At 35.9% G+C, this 24630-nt stretch overlaps 1 protein-coding gene across 1 annotated transcript in view; it reads right to left on the bottom strand.

Annotated features, from left to right (window-relative positions):
* Positions 1–24630, bottom strand: part of LOC111048898 (protein turtle) — a 144249-nt gene that overhangs the window by 39423 nt on the left and 80196 nt on the right. The window contains exons 5-9 of the mRNA XM_039429505.1: positions 23292–23441; positions 21874–21999; positions 20919–21206; positions 18296–18486; positions 10248–10466 (exon numbers count right to left, since the gene is read on the bottom strand). Coding sequence (XP_039285439.1) covers positions 10248–10466; positions 18296–18486; positions 20919–21206; positions 21874–21999; positions 23292–23441 — 974 coding nt within the window. The remainder of the gene's footprint in view (positions 1–10247; positions 10467–18295; positions 18487–20918; positions 21207–21873; positions 22000–23291; positions 23442–24630) is intronic.

The following is a 24630-nucleotide window of genomic DNA, read 5'->3' as shown; positions in this document are numbered from 1 at the left end:
CGAAAATTTTAATGTAAAATCACACTACAGCTAAAACTCATTGGCCTACGGACTTAAAACTTTGCACAAATATTCTACAAACATGCTAGACGCGCACTAAGAACGGATTTTAAGATATTTTGCCTCTAAGGATTTCAAAGGATGAAAAAGGATCCTATTAAGTAAGGTTATGAACATGGTAAGGTGAACGCCATATAAAACTGAGATAATTGACACATCATATTCTAACATATGTTGTAATTATTGAAAAGCTTAAAATAATCTTATCAATCAGCTGATCGAATTAATTTTTCGGAAATCGAGAGCGCGAGCTTATTGCCACGTGTGTGTTTCATTGTTGTATTCTTGGCCAGTTCGGTTTGCGCCTTCTATCAGCTGTATATGGAGTCTCATACATTCCGATTAGAACAGAGCACAGAGAATTTCTTTGGTTAGGAGTTTGTTGATAATTCTTTTTTCAAATTCAAATTCTATTTCCATCAAAACTCACATTGGAAACTTTCTTAATAGACAACAAGATTACAAAAAAAATGTCGAACATATACCTACATTTATTTGTAGCACGGCCAGAAAAAGGCAAACCTTAGCCGTGAGTTCATTCAATATAATTTATATATATTTTTTGTTAATATTTTGTGAATAAAAAATACGAGTTGATGAGAGATGTGAGTAATTCCTTATGTTTGATCCAGATGGTAATTCATATTGTAGTAGTCGGGGTCACTGCAATCAAAAGTTTTTTATTCTGTAGCTAATAAATTTCATACGTATTTTTGAATTGAATTGAATTACTAAAACGTATTGATTCAATGATTGTCCATAATGTATCCAGTATCCATAGTGGAAGTGATTAAACTACTCATAATTAATGGCTTACTGGTCCCTCATAGAGTTTATAGTATTCATGGTGATTGAGCCTGTCTTTCTTCAGCGTTGACTATTAATAATAGAGCTTTATTTACAACTAGCCTACCCGGCGAACCTCGTACCGCCAAAAGGTCAATGTATCTCATGTCACACTTGACTTTATTTGGTGAATCATGAAATTCATCTGACAATCAATATTTTTATTTACATCTCAATACGTACTTCCTATGCTGCATTAATTATTCCAAAAACATATTCTACTTAATCAATTGGTAGTAATATCTATCAGTAAAGTGTTGAATTAAAAAAAATAATAATAAAAATAGATAAGTTAAATCAGTGTTTCAGAAATGAATTCAATGTTTTCATAGTTGTTGATTGTCTTTCTCTTACACTGTTACACCGTTCGCTGAACTGCCAACAAAACGATCCATACTATCGTATACAGCTAAATTGTTCGACCCGCTTGGACTATTGTCTCCTGTAATATTCTCATTCAAATATTTTTTGAAATTACTCTGGCTATCCAACCTTGATTGGGATGAGCCGCTTGATGAAGACTTGACTAGTCAGTGGAATCGTATTTCTAGTACAATGCTGACTCTCTCAAATGTTCAAATTCCTCGTCATATTGACACTACATATGTCAATATCTCATTGATAGGATTTGCCGACGCATCTGAAAAGGGTTACAGTGCTGTCTGCTATATTCATATTGCATCAAGTGATCAATTCATATCGATGAATCTCATTATGTCAAAAACACGAGTCGCTCCTGTGAAAACACATACTATTCCAAAAGTTATCTCATTTAAGCACTCTGATTTGTGATCAGACTCACAGAGATTATCTTCACGTCGGACCTCGCACAACTCAGTCACTAGTGGCTCGCAAATATTGGATTATATCAGCGCGCAACCTCATAAGGAGCAGATGATTGCATCATTGTGTCCGTTGTACTCGCATGCAAGCTCAACCTCAGCAGCCAATCATGTCAGATCTTCCCCATTCTCGTGCGAACGCCTCATCTGTATTCGTCCATGTAGGAGTTGACTTCGCTGGCCCCTTCAATACGAAGTGCAGCTCACTCAAAAAACCGAGAGTGTATAAGGGCTATCTTGCATTGTTCATATGCTTAGCGGTGAAAGCTGTTCATTTGGAATATGTATCGGAGCTGACCACTGAATCGTTTCTTGCCGCTTTCGATAGATTCACATCTCGTAGAGGCCTACCTTCTCACGTATACTCTGACAACGGATTGAACTTCGTTGGAGCTGCTAAAAAATATCAGATATCTCGAAATTCTTGGCTGACAGTAAGACTGACATTTTTAATGCTCTTGTACAACGTGAAGTAACCTGGCACTTCAATCCACCAAGCGCACCCAATTTCGGCGGTATTTGGGAAGCAAATATTAAATCAGCAAAAGCACTGTTGAAAAATCAAATTGGTGATAATCCAATGACAATGGAGGAATATTTCACAGTGTTCTCTCGTATTGAATCAATTATGAATAGTCGTCCTCTATTGGAGCGTTCACAGGACCCCAACGAGACTTCACCCCTCTGCTGACACCCGGTCACTTTCTTATCGGCCGACCGTTGCTACAAGCTGTGGAGATCCCGCTGGATACTACCACCCCCGTACGGCAGCGATGGACTCATCTACGCCGAATTGTGCAGACGTTTTGGAATCGATGGAGTACAGAATATCTACATACGCTTATGCAGCGAAACAAGTGGAAGACCCCCTCAGAACCCTTGAAAGTGGGTCACATAGTGCTTATCAAGAATACGAGTACCGCGCCCACATTGTGGCCTCTAGGCATAGTCGAACAAATATTTCCCGGACAAGACAAAGTAGTAAGAGTGGCATTGATTCGCACCGCCTGCGGCCACCTCACGCGACCTGTAAACAAACTCATAGTGTTGCCAATAGCTTAATTTGGCACCCTCTCTCTGAGAGACATTTTTTGTAAATAGAGACTGAATATTATGTGTTCACCGCTTATGTGTAAAACTCATCGTAATTAATTATGTGCATCGTCTCTTCATCAAGTTTGTGCAATACTTCGTGTGTTACTTCTCATGTGCTACAGTTTCAAAATTATTAAACTCATGCTTCGTTTGGTGGGCGGAATGTTAAGAATACTCGAGAGATAAGAAATACAGAATTGTTCATGCAGTTCCCCTTCCCCCGCTTCACCCTTATTGCTGTTGGAGAAGAAGGCTTCTCCCTCCACAACCTCAGTCTTCAGCACTCGGCTGACCCATAAACAACCATCTCTCGTAAGTAAAGCTGAAAAGCTCTCTTTTTTGTTACCTTCACACAGCTCATATATCATACATGTTAACCAGTTCTAAATTTCGCGGTCCTCCTAGCTCTCATAGAATTACCACAAGCAATCAGAATACTGATTCCAAAAAACTGTTTATTAGCTGCTGCTAATGAAAAATGCTATTTTCGTGGTAATCTGAGACATCCTCGGGTCAGCTGCCCAGCTAAAAATACAATTTGTCATAATTGTGGAAAACACGGGCACTTTGCTAAGGTCTGCAGGTCGAGTAAACTACAAACCAAACAATAAAAAAAATCGAAAGATATTATGAACTCTATTGACCTAGCAGCTTCGCCCGGAGGATTGACAAAGAGTACAGTACAAGCCCTGGTTAATGGAAAATCTGTCTCTGCTTTGATAGATACAGGGAGTTCTCTGAGTTTTATAAGCAACTGCTACTTTGACTCAATCAAACCGTCCACTTGCATTCTTCTCAAGGATACTTTCACCAGCAGAACAAAGACATTCAAGTGTTGAGAAAGAAGCACAAGCCATTGTAGAAGCACTGCGAAAATGGCGTCACTACTTGGTTGGCAAACATTTCAAGCTAATTACTGATCAGAGGTCGGTAGCTTTTATGTTTGATAACAACCGTCATGATAAAGTGAAAAATGAAAATATAATGAGGTGGAAACTGGAACTGTCTTGTTTTCATTACGATATTGTATATAGACCTGGCAAAGATAATATGGCTGCTGATGCTCTGTCTAGAGTAGGTATGTTCTTCAATCCAAAATCAGGAAAATCTATTAGTTGATTTACATGAGTCTCTATGCCACCCAGGCATAACACGGTTGTACCACTGGGTTCGGAGTAAAAACTTACCCTACTCAATTGATGAAATCAGACGCATAACAAACTCCTGCAAAGTGTGTGCTGCTGTCAAGCCCAAATTCTTCATTATTATGAATCTCTTCTTCTTCTCTATATCTATAAAAGGCTAAGCCCCAACAGACTGAAATCACACCACAGCCCAAACTACTGAGCCTAAAAACTTGAAATTTTGCACAATTTTTTATGGTAGCCTCAAAACATCCACTAAGAAAGAAAGGATTTTCAGAAATTTGCCCCCCTGAGGGAGCTGGGGCCCCCCAAAAATGTTGTACTTTTTAACCGCTCATTCCACAGCAAAGTCATGAGGAACTTTTTGTTCAGCTACGAAAAATAATTAGATCTCTGCAGAAAAATTCCGATCAGGAGCACAGGGGCATTCAGAAGAGGGCTTTTTTCGAAAATTTTAATGTAAAATCACACTACAGCTAAAACTCATTGGCCTACGGACTTAAAACTTTGCACAAATATTCTACAAACATGCTAGACGCGCACTAAGAACGGATTTTAAGATATTTTGCCTCTAAGGATTTCAAAGGATGAAAAAGGATCCTATTAAGTAAGGTTATGAACATGGTAAGGTGAACGCCATATAAAACTGAGATAATTGACACATCATATTCTAACATATGTTGTAATTATTGAAAAGCTTAAAATAATCTTATCAATCAGCTGATCGAATTAATTTTTCGGAAATCGAGAGCGCGAGCTTATTGCCACGTGTGTGTTTCATTGTTGTATTCTTGGCCAGTTCGGTTTGCGCCTTCTATCAGCTGTATATGGAGTCTCATACATTCCGATTAGAACAGAGCACAGAGAATTTCTTTGGTTAGGAGTTTGTTGATAATTCTTTTTTCAAATTCAAATTCTATTTCCATCAAAACTCACATTGGAAACTTTCTTAATAGACAACAAGATTACAAAAAAAATGTCGAACATATACCTACATTTATTTGTAGCACGGCCAGAAAAAGGCAAACCTTAGCCGTGAGTTCATTCAATATAATTTATATATATTTTTTGTTAATATTTTGTGAATAAAAAATACGAGTTGATGAGAGATGTGAGTAATTCCTTATGTTTGATCCAGATGGTAATTCATATTGTAGTAGTCGGGGTCACTGCAATCAAAAGTTTTTTATTCTGTAGCTAATAAATTTCATACGTATTTTTGAATTGAATTGAATTACTAAAACGTATTGATTCAATGATTGTCCATAATGTATCCAGTATCCATAGTGGAAGTGATTAAACTACTCATAATTAATGGCTTACTGGTCCCTCATAGAGTTTATAGTATTCATGGTGATTGAGCCTGTCTTTCTTCAGCGTTGACTATTAATAATAGAGCTTTATTTACAACTAGCCTACCCGGCGAACCTCGTACCGCCAAAAGGTCAATGTATCTCATGTCACACTTGACTTTATTTGGTGAATCATGAAATTCATCTGACAATCAATATTTTTATTTACATCTCAATACGTACTTCCTATGCTGCATTAATTATTCCAAAAACATATTCTACTTAATCAATTGGTAGTAATATCTATCAGTAAAGTGTTGAATTAAAAAAAAATAATAATAAAAATAGATAAGTTAAATCAGTGTTTCAGAAATGAATTCAATGTTTTCATAGTTGTTGATTGTCTTTCTCTTACACTGTTACACCGTTCGCTGAACTGCCAACAAAACGATCCATACTATCGTATACAGCTAAATTGTTCGACCCGCTTGGACTATTGTCTCCTGTAATATTCTCATTCAAATATTTTTTGAAATTACTCTGGCTATCCAACCTTGATTGGGATGAGCCGCTTGATGAAGACTTGACTAGTCAGTGGAATCGTATTTCTAGTACAATGCTGACTCTCTCAAATGTTCAAATTCCTCGTCATATTGACACTACATATGTCAATATCTCATTGATAGGATTTGCCGACGCATCTGAAAAGGGTTACAGTGCTGTCTGCTATATTCATATTGCATCAAGTGATCAATTCATATCGATGAATCTCATTATGTCAAAAACACGAGTCGCTCCTGTGAAAACACATACTATTCCAAAAGTTATCTCATTTAAGCACTCTGATTTGTGATCAGACTCACAGAGATTATCTTCACGTCGGACCTCGCACAACTCAGTCACTAGTGGCTCGCAAATATTGGATTATATCAGCGCGCAACCTCATAAGGAGCAGATGATTGCATCATTGTGTCCGTTGTACTCGCATGCAAGCTCAACCTCAGCAGCCAATCATGTCAGATCTTCCCCATTCTCGTGCGAACGCCTCATCTGTATTCGTCCATGTAGGAGTTGACTTCGCTGGCCCCTTCAATACGAAGTGCAGCTCACTCAAAAAACCGAGAGTGTATAAGGGCTATCTTGCATTGTTCATATGCTTAGCGGTGAAAGCTGTTCATTTGGAATATGTATCGGAGCTGACCACTGAATCGTTTCTTGCCGCTTTCGATAGATTCACATCTCGTAGAGGCCTACCTTCTCACGTATACTCTGACAACGGATTGAACTTCGTTGGAGCTGCTAAAAAAATATCAGATATCTCGAAATTCTTGGCTGACAGTAAGACTGACATTTTTAATGCTCTTGTACAACGTGAAGTAACCTGGCACTTCAATCCACCAAGCGCACCCAATTTCGGCGGTATTTGGGAAGCAAATATTAAATCAGCAAAAGCACTGTTGAAAAATCAAATTGGTGATAATCCAATGACAATGGAGGAATATTTCACAGTGTTCTCTCGTATTGAATCAATTATGAATAGTCGTCCTCTATTGGAGCGTTCACAGGACCCCAACGAGACTTCACCCCTCTGCTGACACCCGGTCACTTTCTTATCGGCCGACCGTTGCTACAAGCTGTGGAGATCCCGCTGGATACTACCACCCCCGTACGGCAGCGATGGACTCATCTACGCCGAATTGTGCAGACGTTTTGGAATCGATGGAGTACAGAATATCTACATACGCTTATGCAGCGAAACAAGTGGAAGACCCCCTCAGAACCCTTGAAAGTGGGTCACATAGTGCTTATCAAGAATACGAGTACCGCGCCCACATTGTGGCCTCTAGGCATAGTCGAACAAATATTTCCCGGACAAGACAAAGTAGTAAGAGTGGCATTGATTCGCACCGCCTGCGGCCACCTCACGCGACCTGTAAACAAACTCATAGTGTTGCCAATAGCTTAATTTGGCACCCTCTCTCTGAGAGACATTTTTTGTAAATAGAGACTGAATATTATGTGTTCACCGCTTATGTGTAAAACTCATCGTAATTAATTATGTGCATCGTCTCTTCATCAAGTTTGTGCAATACTTCGTGTGTTACTTCTCATGTGCTACAGTTTCAAAATTATTAAACTCATGCTTCGTTTGGTGGGCGGAATGTTAAGAATACTCGAGAGATAAGAAATACAGAATTGTTCATGCAGTTCCCCTTCCCCCGCTTCACCCTTATTGCTGTTGGAGAAGAAGGCTTCTCCCTCCACAACCTCAGTCTTCAGCACTCGGCTGACCCATAAACAACCATCTCTCGTAAGTAAAGCTGAAAAGCTCTCTTTTTTGTTACCTTCACACAGCTCATATATCATACATGTTAACCAGTTCTAAATTTCGCGGTCCTCCTAGCTCTCATAGAATTACCACAAGCAATCAGAATACTGATTCCAAAAAACTGTTTATTAGCTGCTGCTAATGAAAAATGCTATTTTCGTGGTAATCTGAGACATCCTCGGGTCAGCTGCCCAGCTAAAAATACAATTTGTCATAATTGTGGAAAACACGGGCACTTTGCTAAGGTCTGCAGGTCGAGTAAACTACAAACCAAACAATAAAAAAAATCGAAAGATATTATGAACTCTATTGACCTAGCAGCTTCGCCCGGAGGATTGACAAAGAGTACAGTACAAGCCCTGGTTAATGGAAAATCTGTCTCTGCTTTGATAGATACAGGGAGTTCTCTGAGTTTTATAAGCAACTGCTACTTTGACTCAATCAAACCGTCCACTTGCATTCTTCTCAAGGATACTTTCACCAGCAGAACAAAGACATTCAAGTGTTGAGAAAGAAGCACAAGCCATTGTAGAAGCACTGCGAAAATGGCGTCACTACTTGGTTGGCAAACATTTCAAGCTAATTACTGATCAGAGGTCGGTAGCTTTTATGTTTGATAACAACCGTCATGATAAAGTGAAAAATGAAAATATAATGAGGTGGAAACTGGAACTGTCTTGTTTTCATTACGATATTGTATATAGACCTGGCAAAGATAATATGGCTGCTGATGCTCTGTCTAGAGTAGGTATGTTCTTCAATCCAAAATCAGGAAAATCTATTAGTTGATTTACATGAGTCTCTATGCCACCCAGGCATAACACGGTTGTACCACTGGGTTCGGAGTAAAAACTTACCCTACTCAATTGATGAAATCAGACGCATAACAAACTCCTGCAAAGTGTGTGCTGCTGTCAAGCCCAAATTCTTCAAACACAAAGGGACTCTGATTAAAGCCACTTCTGCATTTGAACGGCTAAATATCGATTTCAAAGGCCCTCTGCCTTCATCAAGTCGAAATCGTTATTTATTGGTAATAGTAGATGAGTTTTCACGGTTCCCTTTTGCTTTCCCATGTCCAGACATGTCATCATCTACAGTTAAATCAAAACTGAAAACCCTGTTTTCTACGTTTGGGGTTCCTAGTTACATACATTCAGACAGAGGAACATCATTTATGAGTCAAGACTTGAAAAATTACCTAAACTCGCATGGAATTGCAACTAGCAGAGCCACTGCTTACAACCCAGCAGGTAATGGACAGGTTGAAAGATATAATGGTATTCTATGGAAAACGATTGAGCTAGCATTAAAATCACTTAATTTAGAAATAAATCAATGGGAGTCAGTTTTAGAAGATGCTCTTAGCTCAACAAGAACATTACTTTGCACAGTCACAAATCAAACTCCTCATGAGCGTATGTTCTTACACCCACGTAGATCTGGAAACAATGGTGTTTCAGCTCCTTCTTGGCTTCTCAATTCCGGCCCTGTCTATTTAAAAAAATTCAATCGAACATCTAAATATGAGCCACTTGTTGAAGAGGTCCAACTTCTACATGGAAATGCTGAGTATGCACATGTAAAGCTACCTGATGGAAGAGAAACCACAGTATCAACACGTCATCTTGCTCCAGTTGGAGAGTACGAAAACAGAGATCACGAAGAACAAACCGATTCTGAAAATGATGAAAATTCTCAATTACCAACTTACGAACCTGAACTTGAATACTTCCATAATCCTCAAGCAACCCAAAACCAAGAAAATGAAACTAGTACTACTGCCGAGAGCTTACAACCTAGACAACAGACTACTGGACAAGAAAACCAAAATACATAACCATGAAGAAGTTTTAGAAATAGAAGACCTCCTAATTATTTGAATGACTACATTCATCAACTCTTTGGGGGGAAGAATGTAGTATATCAACATTTGTTTTGAATTTGTTATTACTGTTACTAAGTCTCCAAACAAACTCATTCCAATTCGAAACCTGTACAGTTCAAGTTATTAAAAACCTTTCTTAAGGTATTAAATACTTATGTCGTGTTTACTCTCATTCCTATTACACCTAGTTTGTCAGTTGTTCTCAAAATCATATTTTGTTACAAATATTGTGACATAATTATCATGAATAATCAATAAGGATTATTCATAGGCCTTTGTATTTATTATTTGAATTTATACGACAAAAAATAAAAAATCAATGAAAACTTGATGTTTAAAAAAAGTGAAATTTATAAAATACTGTAGTAATCAGAGGAGAGAGATCATGTTCAGCAAAAGATATATCTCCATCACCATAGATGATTTATTCCATCATTGAAAAGAATGAAAATTATAGTAAATTAAGTACCTATCTTTAAAACAGAGCATTAATGTTGATGTGTTATCATTTCATTATCTTTACAATTGTTCATTATTATAAATAGATATAATCAATCTGAATTTGGGAAAGTCATCGTTAGGGATCACCTCTTCTTTTCTCGCAATCATTTCAAACGAGACATGAACGAACTTGTAAATGAATCAATGAATTTCAAACATATCTAATGAATGAATCAATTCCAAGATAAGTAAATAACGTTTCAAGATGAATAAATGAAAGTGAATAAAATTCAGATTAGGTAGGCCTACCCTCTGCCACTGGATGTTGGGCTTCTGAGTTCCTTCGGCCTCTTGAGCGTCGCAGTGCATCTCCACAGACTCGCCCACTTTTCTTTGGTATAACGGGTCTGGCTCTAGCGTGAAAACAGGTGGCTTCCGAACCAACACCTCCATCTGGCCCGATGAGCCTTGTGTGCCCTGAGCATTGTAAGGAGTGCATGTGTACCTGCCTTGGTGATTTTGGTTTACCTAAAAAAACACATTCAAATTATTAATAAAAACAAACATATTTCAATCATGAATGAAAACCATAGATGAGACCATTGAAATATATAAAATATCCATAGCTCTATATTTGAATGTAAAAGTGACAATCATTGTAAAGTCCTCATCTCGTAAAAAAATCAATAATGGATTGATTCACAATTTATTCGATAACTAGCAGGTAACCCGTGCTCCGCAAGGATCTATTTTAAAACTTTACAAACTGAAAACTTGACGAAATAAAAAATTGTAAAATTGAAAATAGGCCTATAGCAATCATCGGTTAATAAAGAATCTTTATGCAACATTTCAAGTCAATCAGTCCATTAGTTCAGACGTGATGATGCGTCAAACATAATTTCGCTATCCCGTTACGTGTATAAGCCAGTTCTTTCCATTATTATAGTATAAATATGGATGATATATCAGTATCTTTGAATGAGAATAACTTTTGAACGGTTTGATAAGTCGATGTGCGGTTTTCACCTTTCATTTTCTCTTGAAATTCTGCATCGTAATCATATATCATATGGACTACCTTCCAATTAAAAAAAATGAAGTTGAATTTAAAATGGCGGTTCCAAGATGGCGGACCAAAGTCTTGATGCGACAAAAAATCTGTTATTTTTATTCGAATAGGATCCCCAATCATACCTATCATCTAATCTCCCTTTTAAAAGAAATGTTCAGCTATTTCTATACAACAACTGGAAGCATGAAAAATTGACAACTTGAAGTAATGAAATCTTGAAGAATTGAAATAGGCCTATAACCATCCTCGGTTAATATTAAGAATCTATGCAAAATTTCAAGTGAATCAGTTGAGTAGTTCTGACGTGATGATGCATCAAACTTAATTTTCCTATTCCGTACGTATATAAGCCAGTTCTTTCCTTTATTGTAGTATAGATAACTGAAGAAGACATAATACTTGAAAAACTCACAGTATCATATTAATTTTTCAATACATCAATTTTAGTATCGATTAGATTCTCCTCAATTTGAATCATGCAGCCTTTTCTTCCCCAATTCCAAACAAAATACTTACACATTCGTTTCACTCCTAATTTGTGTCTAATAGTACATTATAAATGAATAGTACATAATAACTAGAGAATATAAATTATTACGGTACTAATTTTATTGTGATCTATCCATGATTTTCTTATGAATTCCAATGATACAGCATGGAACTCATGTCCATTTCATTTTTACTGGTTGGAAAATTTTAAATCGAATAATTATTTGATGAAATCCAAGGCCAATCGTAATGAAAACAACTTCCTTCAAAAAATCATTTATAATAATACGTTTCGAGGGAAAAATCAAGAGCAAAAAAGGAAGAATCTGGATTCGATCCGAGAAACATTCGCGCCGTAACCGAGTACTCTACCTCTATACCACGGCTGCGTTCAAAATACTATGTCTTATACTAACGTTATGACTTCCTTACTTATAAACAAACATATTTTACAACAATGTAAGCTATGCTGTATAAAAGTTCATGTCCCATGAATGAAATTTTAAAATTAATTCTGAGAAATCTAGAAGGAAAATTGAAATTTGGGCTTCGAGGTGCACGAGATTGATATTTTTAGAATATATGTGAAAAAATTTGGAGATCTAAATGATTCCCGCTTCTCCGGTATGCAATCCACAAGTTGGCATGTTTTGATGCGAAAAAACACAACCCTACTCTCTCTTATTATATAGATTCAACATTTTTCGTGTTTTTAATGATTTAACACGTGTATTTTTTTATCTAATCTCTTCAAATTCTAAATTATTGCATTACCGGTATGAATATTTTTGGAATAGTGTTGAATGGGAATTGTGTTGAATTATATGAAAGTGAAAACTTGATCTTATTTCGGACATTATTCCATCTAAATTTGAGAGAGATTGTTAATAATTAGCTTGTGCTTCCACTCCCTTTTATTTTTATAATAAATATTAAAATAGTTAATAAGTTGATGAATTCTGTAATATACTAACATTATTATACAACTGATATTATTAGTTGAAATATTAAAAACGCACTTGAAGAGCAATCAAAAATTGAAACTATCTCATCGAACATTGTCATTGTCGTTTTTGAGCGATTCCGCCTGGCATTTCTGTATTATCATCCTTATTCATCACATTATTTCAGTTGAAATTTATTGAATGCATTTATTAGGTTTTGTTTATCTTTGATTTGAAGCTATGTTTCTAAAATGTATTGTTAGACTGAATGTATTAGTCATGAAATTGCAGCATTCTTCAACTGCACATATTCAACGTATCATGAATAATGAGTCGTTCAATTACTGCATTTGTGTGATTCACAAACCAAAACAAATACTAAAACTCAGCCGAAAATGTACAAAAGATTTCAACAGCTGTAAAGGAGCAGAAGGTAGATAATAGAGCAGGACTCAACTCACGTTCGAGATTACTAAACCCACCCCTTTCTCCCCCTAACCCCTCGCCAACCAACACCCAATTGAATGGACGGGTGTTCAGAATGGTTTTCCACCCTTTCAAAAGTTTTCCTTTTCTCCATTTCCACCCAACAAGTTGCTAACTACGCATCTCTTCCTTGGGAAATCTCCACTGCCTTTCAGGCACCATCATGTTAGCGAGAGCAGAATTAACAAAGTTCTTACAATGCTTCCAAGAGAAGAACATTGTGTAGGTATGAGGCGCTTACTTTATGCTTCTTGTCTCTACCTTTCCTCCTTCAAGCTACCTTCGGGATTAAGAAAAGCACGTGCTTTATTCAGTAAAAGTTTCATCTGAAAATAGAGTTAGGAAAATTAATTCATAAAATTCATCCATTTAATAATGTAAAATGGTTGAATCTATAGAACGTATTTCATTTACTTAATACATTTATTAAATCACGTGGAGTTTATCTTTTTAGTGTTGTATTTATGAGCGATCCTTTAGACGTTCGTAGTTAAGCACGCTTTGGCTGGCTAGTAACCAATAACAGAGACCAATTAGAACAATTGTAATAGCTGGTTCAACGATTCTGATTTATACTAATATATTTCACTATCCAACACCAACTGCAAGTAATAATCCGTTTTCAACTATTTTTAACGACAATACAGTCCAATTTCTGAGTACTAGTTTTAATAGTTCTGTTATTGGTTTCTTAGATAGGAAGATGAGCTCAAATAGAACACCGAAGGTTATTAATAGAAATGTAAACATAGCGGGAGTACTTACGCGTTCCCAAAACCAAAATTCAAAAACGCCAAAACCAAAAACCCCAGTTCCTCAAACTACTTTAGCCGAAAAAGTTGCTCAACTACAAAGTAGCCACACTAATTTAAAAAACCAATTAGAAGTAACTCTAAAAACGTCTGAGGAAGAAAGGTTAGGGATGGTAGAAGAAATTAAATCTTTGGAACTGATTATAAAATTACAAGATGAAGACCATAAAAAAGAAATACTAAATCTAAAAATCAATGTAGTCTAATGTCGGAGGAAATAAAGAAACTAAAATCTAAATTTGATAATACTAAATGTATGATAGAACCTCCGTCCAAATGCAAAAAAATAGAATCTAACCTAAATGATGGGAAATGCTCTGAAAATGGTCGAAATAAAACGTACAGTGAGGTTTTGAAGACAGCAACCAAAAATATAGCTGAGGGAAATAAAGATAGGAAAGGGAGAGTTCTGCTACTGACGTCCAGTCATGGACGTGATTGCAGTGATCTCCTTGATAAAAGATTGAAAAATAAATTTGATGTCCAATGTTTTTTCAAGCCAAGTGCATCAATTAATGCAGTTGTAGAGTCAGCTAGGGAACAAACTAAAGACTTTGATGAAAATGACTATCTAATTGTACTGGGTGGCTCAAATAATATAAATGAAACTAACTTGAATCATCTTCCTCAAGTAACAGAAAAAATCAAGGAAATTGTGCCACTCAGCAAAAAACAAACTTAATAATAAGTACTATTCCTAATAGGTTTGATAGGCCAGAATTAAATGAAGCAATCATTCGACAAACAAATCAATCCATAATACAATCAACAGCCTAAAAAATAAGAATTCTAAACAACTGGGGATTTGTTTTCTAAATGAAAGGCTGAAAAGACATAACTTCACTAATCATGGGTTGCATCTAAATCGATCTGGCAAAGTAATATTTTGTAATAGATTGGCAGAGCTGATTGAAAGCCGTTTGCAATCCTCTGGTTTAAAAACAGTCAAAAAAACAAATAACGATTTTTTAGTAAATTGGCTCAAAACAGGGAAAGGGAAATAGCTACAAATGCTAGAGATAGAGTAGCACAAGATGGTAAGGTTTTTAGTATTTATCATCAAAATATTCAGTATCTTCGCAACAAAATTGACAGATTAGAAGTATTTCTTAAACAGGAGGATCCTGACATTGTTATTTTCACAGAGCATGGCTTAAAAATAAAGGAAATAAATCAAGTTAGGATTCCAGGCTATTCACTGAGATCAGAATTTTGTAGAATAGCTCATAGAAGTGGTGGTGTATGTATATTCACTAGCAATGCTAAACATACCCAAACTTATGAACTGGATTTTGTTAAGAGATTTTCTGTTGAGATGGATTTAGAGGTGACGGGACTAAGGTTAAAAATTGATGATCGATTTGAGGTAGCAGTGTTAGGTATCTATAGGTCACCAAATGGAGACTGGCAAAAATTTTGTGAGCTGCTCCATACACTTTTGGAAATTACAACCGCTCGTTTCACAAATGTTATAGTAGTAGGAGATTTCAATACCGATTTTGCCAGGCAGGATAAAATGACAGAGGATATTAGAGATATTATTAATATGAATAATTTAGAAATTAAGGTCCACGAATATACAAGAGTAACTCGAACTTCACAGACAATTATTGATAATATCCTCACAAATATAGAATGTTGTAATGTCAGGTTAGGTAGCTCAGATCTATCAGATCATAACTATCAAATTTTAGATGTTAAGTTGCAGGGCCAGAATCCAAGCAGGAAAAAAACTTTTGTGAAAGAAATTCAGCAATATGAGCTAGGAAATATAAATTGTTTGAAGCAGGAACTGCTTCAAGAAAATTGGAGTAGTGTTTATAACAGTTGTAACCTAAATTACAAATATAAGCAATTCATTGATACAATAAGATTTCACATTAGTGTATGCTGTCCAATAAAAAAGTCAAAGTAAAAAGTAAATTGAACAAAGTAGATGAATGGATAACTGAAGATATTCTTACTCAAAGAAATATTGTTAGGGAAGCCTATGAGGAATTTAAATTAGTGAGGGATGTTCCGAGTGAAGTCAAATACAAATGTCTAAAGAAAAACTATGCAAAAGAAGTGAGGAAAGCTAAGTGTAAGAAAACAGCTGAAATATTAACAACTAGTACCAATTTTAACTCTGCTGTTTGGGAGGTAATTAATAGAAATAGGAGAGCAGCTCAAAAAGATACAGTTACTAATGTCCCTAGGATAATCGATGAACATGGAAATTATATGGATGATAGTATAGACATTTGTAACTTTTTCAATAAGTATTATCAACAGGTTGCATATAATCTCCAAAAGTCACTGAACACTAATACTTGTAATACAACTACATTAAATGCTGAGCCAATTGAAAAGGTATTTAAATTTCATCCATTATCAAGAGATGAGTTGTCAAGAATAATAAAAAATTTGAATAACAAAAAAACAGTAGGATTGGATGGGGTCTCAAGCAAAATTTTAAAAGAATGTGAAAATGAATTACTGGACCCTTTATTGCATCTCCTTAATACTTCACTAGAGCAGGGTATTTTCCCTGATGATCTGAAACAAGGAAAAATTTTGCCAATTTTCAAGAGCGGTGATTCTGAAAGAGTTGAAAATTATAGACCCATTAGTATTCTAAATGTAATAAGTAAAACTTGACTATTCGAAAAAGCCTCTGATCGGGAAGCTTCAATGTTGAACTAGCAATGTGGGCTGGGGTGATATGATCATGGCGTTGGAGAGAGTAGACGAAACGTAGACAATAATTTTGGCAACGCTGTAGTTTATCATTCAGAGTGACTTGCATATCGTTAAGAACAGAATTACAATACATTAAATGTGGGAAGATGAGAGATTGAACCAATATTAATTTAATGTTTCTAGGGAGGATATCGTGCATTTTCTTCAATGCATGCATGGCTGAGAATACCTTTTTACAAGTTTTGTTCACTTGTTCTGACCAGTCAAGAGTATTATTCATAATAATGCCTAAATTTTTAACTGAGCTACAGTAAGGAATGTCATTACCGTCTACACTAATTTTGTGAATCGATTCAAGGTCAATATTGTTTATAAGACGAGAATATCCAATTATAATGGGTTGTGTTTTGATGGGATTAAGCTTAAGGCCATTTTTCTTTGTCCATTCCACTATCGAATTGATATCCTGATTCATTATTCCAACTGTTTCATTAATTTTTGTTATGGGACAGCTTAAATAGATTTGAAGGTCGTCTGCATAAGTATGGAAACTGGAGAATTTGATAATGGAAGAAAGGTCGTTAGCATACAAAGTGAAGAGGAGAGGGCCTAAAATTGAACCTTGTGGTACTCCATGCATAACGTTTTTCCAAGTTGACTTTTTGTCACCGACAGATACACATTGTTTCCTACCTAATAGATAGGATTTGAACCAAACTAACGAGTTGCGACTGAAACCAAGAATAGCCAACTTATTCAGAAGGACTGTATGATCAACAGTATCGAATGCTTTAGAAAAATCAAATAGGGTGAGGATGGTGCATTTTCTTTGGTCCATAGCTAACCTTATATCATCAGTGACACGAAGCAGAGCTGTCTCAGTTGAATGGAATTTTCTAAAGCCTGATTGAAAGTTATGAAGCTTAATTCATAAAATTCATCCATTTAATAATGTAAAATGGTTGAATCTATAGAACGTATTTCATTTACTTAATACATTTATTAAATCACGTGGAGTTTATCTTTTTAGTGTTGTATTTATGAGCGATCCTTTAGACGTTCGTAGTTAAGCACGCTTTGGCTGGCTAGTAACCAATAACAGAGACCAATTAGAACAATTGTAATAGCTGGTTCAACGATTCTGATTTATACTAATATATTTCACTATCCAAGACGAACTGCAAATAATAATTCGTTTTTAACTATTTTTAACGACAATACAGTCCAATTTCTGAGTACTAGTTTTAATAACTAATATTCAAAGAGATTAGACTGTAGTGTCGTTGAAAATAGTTCAAAAACGGATTCTGATTTGTTCACTGAAGCGTGCTTATGTGGCTCTCAATCATTCTAATGTAGCAAAGTTCGAAGTCATATGAATTTCATAAAAAGTAAAAAACACTGTAAAAATGCTACAATAGATCTAGAATGCCAATGCATTTTCATACACCGAAGCATCAAATGTGATAAATTAATAGGGAAAAATTGGAAATTACCACAATGTTCTCTATCGCATTAGATGACTTACAGCTGAAGATATGTTAGTTTCAACACGAAACTGCAGTCCTGTCAATAAGTTTAATAAATGTTGATTTGACTGAAAATAAAACTGTGTTTTTCAAATAATCACCAAAAATGTTAGCATAGATAACAGATCATGTTGATTAAATGTAAAATTTACACTGTCTTCAGGAATGTTGTGGAACTTCTCCATGATGAGGTGAAAAATTGACTACACCAACTTATTTTTGGATTTGAGAATATATTTGTGAAATCGCTTTTTCACCTCATCATAGATTAAATGATATAGATCGAAGATCTATACATAGATCGAAATGATATAACATAGAATATTAGAAAATGACTGACCCTAGTGAACAGTAGCGATCCATTGTTCATGATGACAATGTCCTTGGTTTGGTAGGGCTCGAGTAGGCGCTTGTCTTTAGTCCAGGTGACGTACTGCAGAGGTGGGTTTGCTTTGATGTAACACTGGACGACTCCAGCCAGCCTGAAAGGCAAGTATTGCACTGTCGGAGTAAACGTCACTTTCGCTGGATCTGCAACAAATTAAAATTTCAAATAAATTGATTTTGAGTTATATCAAAATCAAAACAGATTACTGTTAGAAAACATCATACATGTCATAACGAATTCAAGGAGCAACTAGCGTATTTCTAAAATCTAATAAGAAAAAAGTCTTCAACTGAATGCAGGCATTCTCTGCTGAGTGAATCCTGTACACATTTTTGTAATACCTGCCTTCAATATCATTCACATTTCTAGGCTAAGAATTGAACAGTTTCACAGACATGTATTGCTAGTTCTTCTGAAATGGTTAAAAGTTGTTAGATTAGATTACATTGCACTTGATGAATTGCTATTCAATCTTTAATAATCACTTGCATGAAAATACGAATTAAAGCCATCACCATAGAACTATGCCCATTCTATCTTCACATATGACTCACTGTATATAATTTATCATGGAAATATTATATCACAATTGGCTATGGCTGTTGAAGTCTTGATCACAGCGAATACTGACTGATTTTTCATCTATTTCAATATTATTAGTGAGGAAGTCTTCAGAGTTCTCAAATGTTCTGTTCATCGTTCCTACAGAGTCATATCTTGATCAAGGCCATTATATGATCCAGATACGCTCATAATCACAATTAAGATGAGTTTCAATTATACTGATGAAGATATTAAGCATTACCAATGCTAGCTATCTGTCGCAGAAATCAAGTTTGTTTGTTACAGTGAGATTCTTCATTTCAACTTATAGCATTTCTTGATAGTATTAGAAAGGCTTGCTGACAGTTTAAGCATAGCGAAAAGATGCCATAAGAAGGTAACCCTGGACGTTTATGTTCCACATTTCATTGTTTGCTCTAGTCAATAGTTCACGTAGTTCTTTTTCGTGTAGCTATAAGACGCTGGTAGTCTCTCATACTATCCCGTTCATACTGCCGTCCAAGACAGTAATAATCAACATTAGTCGACATTAGTCGTCAATAATCTGCTTCAAATAACAATGAAATGTAGAACACGAACGCCCTATACCATGGGATGTCTTTTTCTGCTATCTTTTCCCCATGGTTTATGTGAATCTCACTGAGCATCAACTTGGATGTTTGTTAAATTGTGATAAGATTGTTGCTATAGAGAGGTCCTCTTTTTAATGGCAGTATTTGGTTGACATCGATGTTTCTATCCTTGTCTATCATCCGACAAAGCAAATAACGCTATCTTTTTCTAGCTCCGCAACATTGCCAGATCTTTTTATAACAATGTGGAAATATGATTGATTGACTAAATAATGATTCTCAATCATAAAAATTATTATTTTATCATTGAGAAATATATTATCCTGACAAAGTAAATATAATTGATTACTTGAAGAATTGGGCGGTGTGAATAAAAACGAGTAGGACAAGTAAATACTTGAATGACAAGTAAACGCCAAAATTGAAGTGAATAAAACAAGTATTTACTCTTACTCGCGAGTAAATACTTGAGTGGCTAGTAAACCCCCGAAAAATGCCAATTTTGGTGTGAATAAACGCAAGTAAATACTTCTGTAGCAAGTAAATACTCGTCCATTCGCAAGTCAACCCGACCCCGGACTTCCAGTCGTACTTGTACACGAGAGTTGGCTGCATTTATGAGCCTGCATGGTATGAATCGTTATAGAGACCGACGTGATATAAGTCCCGATCTATCTAAGGGACTATTACGGTTTGAGAGCGAAAACGTAGATTTTCTCACTTCGCACTTTCTTGATGGAAACACTGATGCAAGGGGTGGAGGATTAACTGCGAGGAAAAAGATGGAAATTTTTATGAGATACATTAGTGATCCAGGATTCCAAAGTGGTGTTACCAACGACATGGGGGTTGAAAGAAGTACCGTCAGCAGAACATTTCCAAGTGTATTGGATAAAATAGTGTCGAATTGGTGTCAGATTGGATTAAATTTCCACGCACTATTATTGAAGATATGGATCAGGCCAAGGTAGATTGGGCTTCAAAATTTCGCATTCCGACTGTCATTGGTGCTATAGATTGCACTCACGTGCAATCGGCGTTCAGCGGCGAAAACAGAACAAGTCACGACAGGAAATGATGCGTAGTAGTCTGTGTGGCGCTACAAGTATTTACTTGCCTTTCTTGTGAATTCAGTTGTCTCGCGAGTAAATACTTCCTAGTAAACCCTCGGGTTGGCGAGTACATGGTCACAAGTAAACTCGACGCTATATTCACATCGGTTTACTTGGAGTTTAATTACTCGTTACACTTTACTTGTAAGTAAATACTCGACGTACTCGTTTTTATTCACACCGCCCAATAAACTATAGTTATTATTTCATCAGATATACCGGTATCAGCTATAATCTATAGAAGGCAGTGATGAGTTAATGCTGTTCTCCACTGCCATTATAACGTGGACCTCACTATAGAGTGAATAAAGTGGGAAAGTTACTGACACTCGACACTGAGATGAGCGCTGGCCGACTGGGGATCGCCGATGCCGTTGGAGACCTCGCACTGGTAGAGGCCGGAGTCGTCGGCACTGACCGGGTTGATGACCAGTGACCCGTCACGACGGATGGTGACGCGTGTCTCCAGGGCGGCCACCTCCTTGACGGGTGTGCTCTCTCGCGTCCAGCGCACCGTCACGTTGCCGGGCAGAGCCTTCGCCTCGCACGAGAACTGCACCTTCTCACCCTCTAGCTTCGTCTGGTTGGTCGGCGGCACCATTATCACCGCCCCACCTTCACACAAAACACACTCAAATATTAATACCAATAGTAACAATTAGTAATATTAGTATACAATTGAATATTGGTACCATTATCACTGGATAACCACTGTCGCACCTAAAGGAACAAATCCCTCAAACATAAGAATTTATTCATCTACTCAATTTATCAAAGTTTCCAATCATTATTGAGCGGAATATTCTATTTCGATTTTTTTCTCATCCTACTAGCTTCAAAATGTCTATTTTTCATGTTTTTGGAATGAAATTTTATACTTGAATACATAAATCAAGTGTAAATTGATTTGTAGTACACGATATCATAAATTCGTCAAAATTCGGAGAACAATATTTCAAGCTGAGCCCTAATAGTTTAGGTTGATCATAGTTTAGGTACCGTATGTCTCTCACAGTTTTGATAACTTATGATCTGTGACCTAATAAGAAACTACACTACGGTAACTGTTTCTTCTAAGAATAAATCAACTCAGAAAAATACTAAATTCATTAAAATTTGATTTTTTAATGTACTTCTTCTGGATCATTGGATGTGATAATATATATTTTTATAAGTGTACAAAATATTGTAGATTGAAAACATTGTCGAACCAATTTGAGAAATTTTCATGTAAATAAAAAGTAATCTAGATAATTTTGTATTTAAATTAGAGGGCACTGACCGGCTATGATGACTCGAGCCGTGTGGCTGATCTGACCCTCCCCGTTGCGGGCGATGCACGTGTAATCGCCTATGTCTTCATGTCTTATATTAGAGATTCTCAATTCGGTACCATCGTTGAATATGCCTGTCAACATAAACACAAACATGTACAACATTCCACCCCAATCATAAGAGTTTTGGAGAATCTTTAAAATTTGTGTTAAGGACACTCACCATAAGTGAGAAACTCTTGAAAGATATAAAATGGGAGTTTATATTGGATGAATATTAATATGAGCTAAATATGATGTATTTTTTTCTTGATCTTGGGATGTAGGCCTATCTGCTATTTAGAAAAATATCCGCTATGTACATCTGAATATTATGTAATTTTTTTCTTGATCTTGGGATGTAAACAAATATTCTATTTAAAAAATCCACTTTTTCCCCACAGCCATTCTTTTAACATGTTTCCAGTTCAATAGAACTAGAAATGTGAATTTATAAGAGGAAACAGTAAGATAGCTGAAAAATACCAAATTTAAATAACGAAACCGCTAAATCAAGTTATTAGACTAATGTAGGCTACAAATTAATGAGAACAAAAAAAAATTCGTATAAAAGCAACTTCAGAAAATTGAAAAAATAATAACTCAATGTGTTGGCTCTTGTACTTTCAGATATCTAAAAATGTATAGGAACACATATGGATAGGCAAACACCAGCCTGATACAGCAAAATATTTTACAATGTAATGTGATGCGTGATGAATCAAACAATTTACAATTCAATGAAACCAAGTTAATGAGACTACCATATTCAATAACAATCATCATGATTAGGTCAATTTGAAGACTCTATCAGGGCGTTTTGCTGGATAAATGTGAAAATTGTGAATCTGGCAACACGCTCTGGTCTCCACGGCTTTGTTGGGCCATGACAAGATACGCGCAACGCAACGTACGTGGGTGGAGTAATTCAGTATTAAGATAACGTTTATGTTTTTTGAAATCGCTGTCACCTCAGGGCTGTGAAAACTAGATGTAGTTTAATTATTTAATTGACGTGGCATACACTGTTGGAGCTATGCTCAAATTATACAGTTTCATATGACAAAATAATAATAATAATAATCATCATCATCAATGATACGGGAGTGAATAAAGAATATTAAGTATTATGAAATATGTAGCCCACCCAAATATATTCAAATACAGAAGCTATAATGGAATATAATGAACAAGTTTCAAAGTTAGATTACAATTCAACCTCTAGTTATTACACAAAAGAAGTACCATAACAAATTAACATTGGTGAAACTCAGAGGAAGGAAACAAACTAATTAAAATAATGAGATGAAAAGAAGCATGAAGGCATGAAAAATAACTAGAATTGGAAAATTTCAAATCGAATAAATGATTGTGACTTGTATCTTACCGATGGTACCGGAAGGTTCTACAGGATTGGCATCTTTGTACCAGAGTATTTCTGGCTTAGGTGTGCCTTCCGCTTGGCAGTTGAGGATGATCGCATCCCCGAGATTCACATAGATTATGTCATCCGGCGTGACACTGAATCTTGGTGGCGCTGCAACATTCATTCATTATACCGTGTGTCCAAATAAACGTCGTCTAACAGTTTAAAAACGTCTTGACGTTTTGACGTGTTAGTTTGATATATCAAATAATGGTTCAATATCTTTCAAACCAATCAAGCTGGCAAACTGAACTCTAGCAGGCTACACATTTTACAAAATTCCAAGTTTTTGAGCCACCAAACAATTCCAACCCCCCATTCCAAGTCATACAACTCATCAATTTTTAATGTAAACCCCACATTGTGATATATTCATTTATACAATAAGTATATTATCAAAATGGTAGGGAGAGAAAAAATAAGGTAGCCTTGTGCTCTCCCAAATTTAAATAACACATAGTCCGAAATAATTTAAGTCTCGCAGTTCTTCAATTTACAAAATTTTCAGTCCTCAAGTATTTTCAACAAGTAGATTTTCGAATTTAGATGCTTCAAAACTAAACATAGAAGAAATATAATTGAAACTATAATTTCAAAGATCTTGTAAATTCATTATACATTTATCTTGGAAGATTTCATTCAGGGGAAATGAATGTATTATACAAATCACTTGTTAGGCCTACTAAACGGTACCAAGGAGTGTTAGGACTAAGGGCCAGTCTACGAGCTCGGGATTTAGCTAAGTTCTAGACTTTAAAAAGCTGGGGTTAGAAAATTGGCTTTCCGAAACTGGGCATAGTTGCAGTAAAACGACTAACGATTTTTAAATTAAATGTTGAAAAACTAGAAAATTGAACTCAAAATAAAGATTAAATAGTGTAAAGTTTCAGCAATTTTGAATTATTTAGGAATGTTTCATTTCGTCAAGGAAAAACGTTTCCAATTATAGAAATGAGAAAATGGAGATTATAAAAACTACGACTACGCCCCGTTTCGGGAAGTTTCTGACTCCAGCTGTTTAAAGTCTAGAACTTAGCTAAATCCTGAGCTCGGAAACCGGCTCTTAGAGTATAAGGAGTGTTACAAAAGTAACTTTATTCTACACAGACCCTCCTCATTAACTACATTAAAAGTTGTTGATGTTTTCATCAACATGAAAAGTTGTCAATAATTTTCAATCGTTGATCTTTTCATCTAACAGCCGTATTCACGGACTTAACCTAACCTCTCATAATTTTTAGAGATAAGTTTCGTTTTGTCTTATGATAGCGCTTCCCGCGATTTAGGAGCCATCCTTACC

Source organism: Nilaparvata lugens, chromosome 5 (assembly GCF_014356525.2).
Source record: "Nilaparvata lugens isolate BPH chromosome 5, ASM1435652v1, whole genome shotgun sequence".
Classification (NCBI taxonomy): Eukaryota; Metazoa; Arthropoda; class Insecta; order Hemiptera; family Delphacidae; genus Nilaparvata; species Nilaparvata lugens.
The sequence above is the reverse complement of the archived record's forward strand: the minus strand, read 5'-3'. Positions and strand labels throughout refer to the sequence as shown.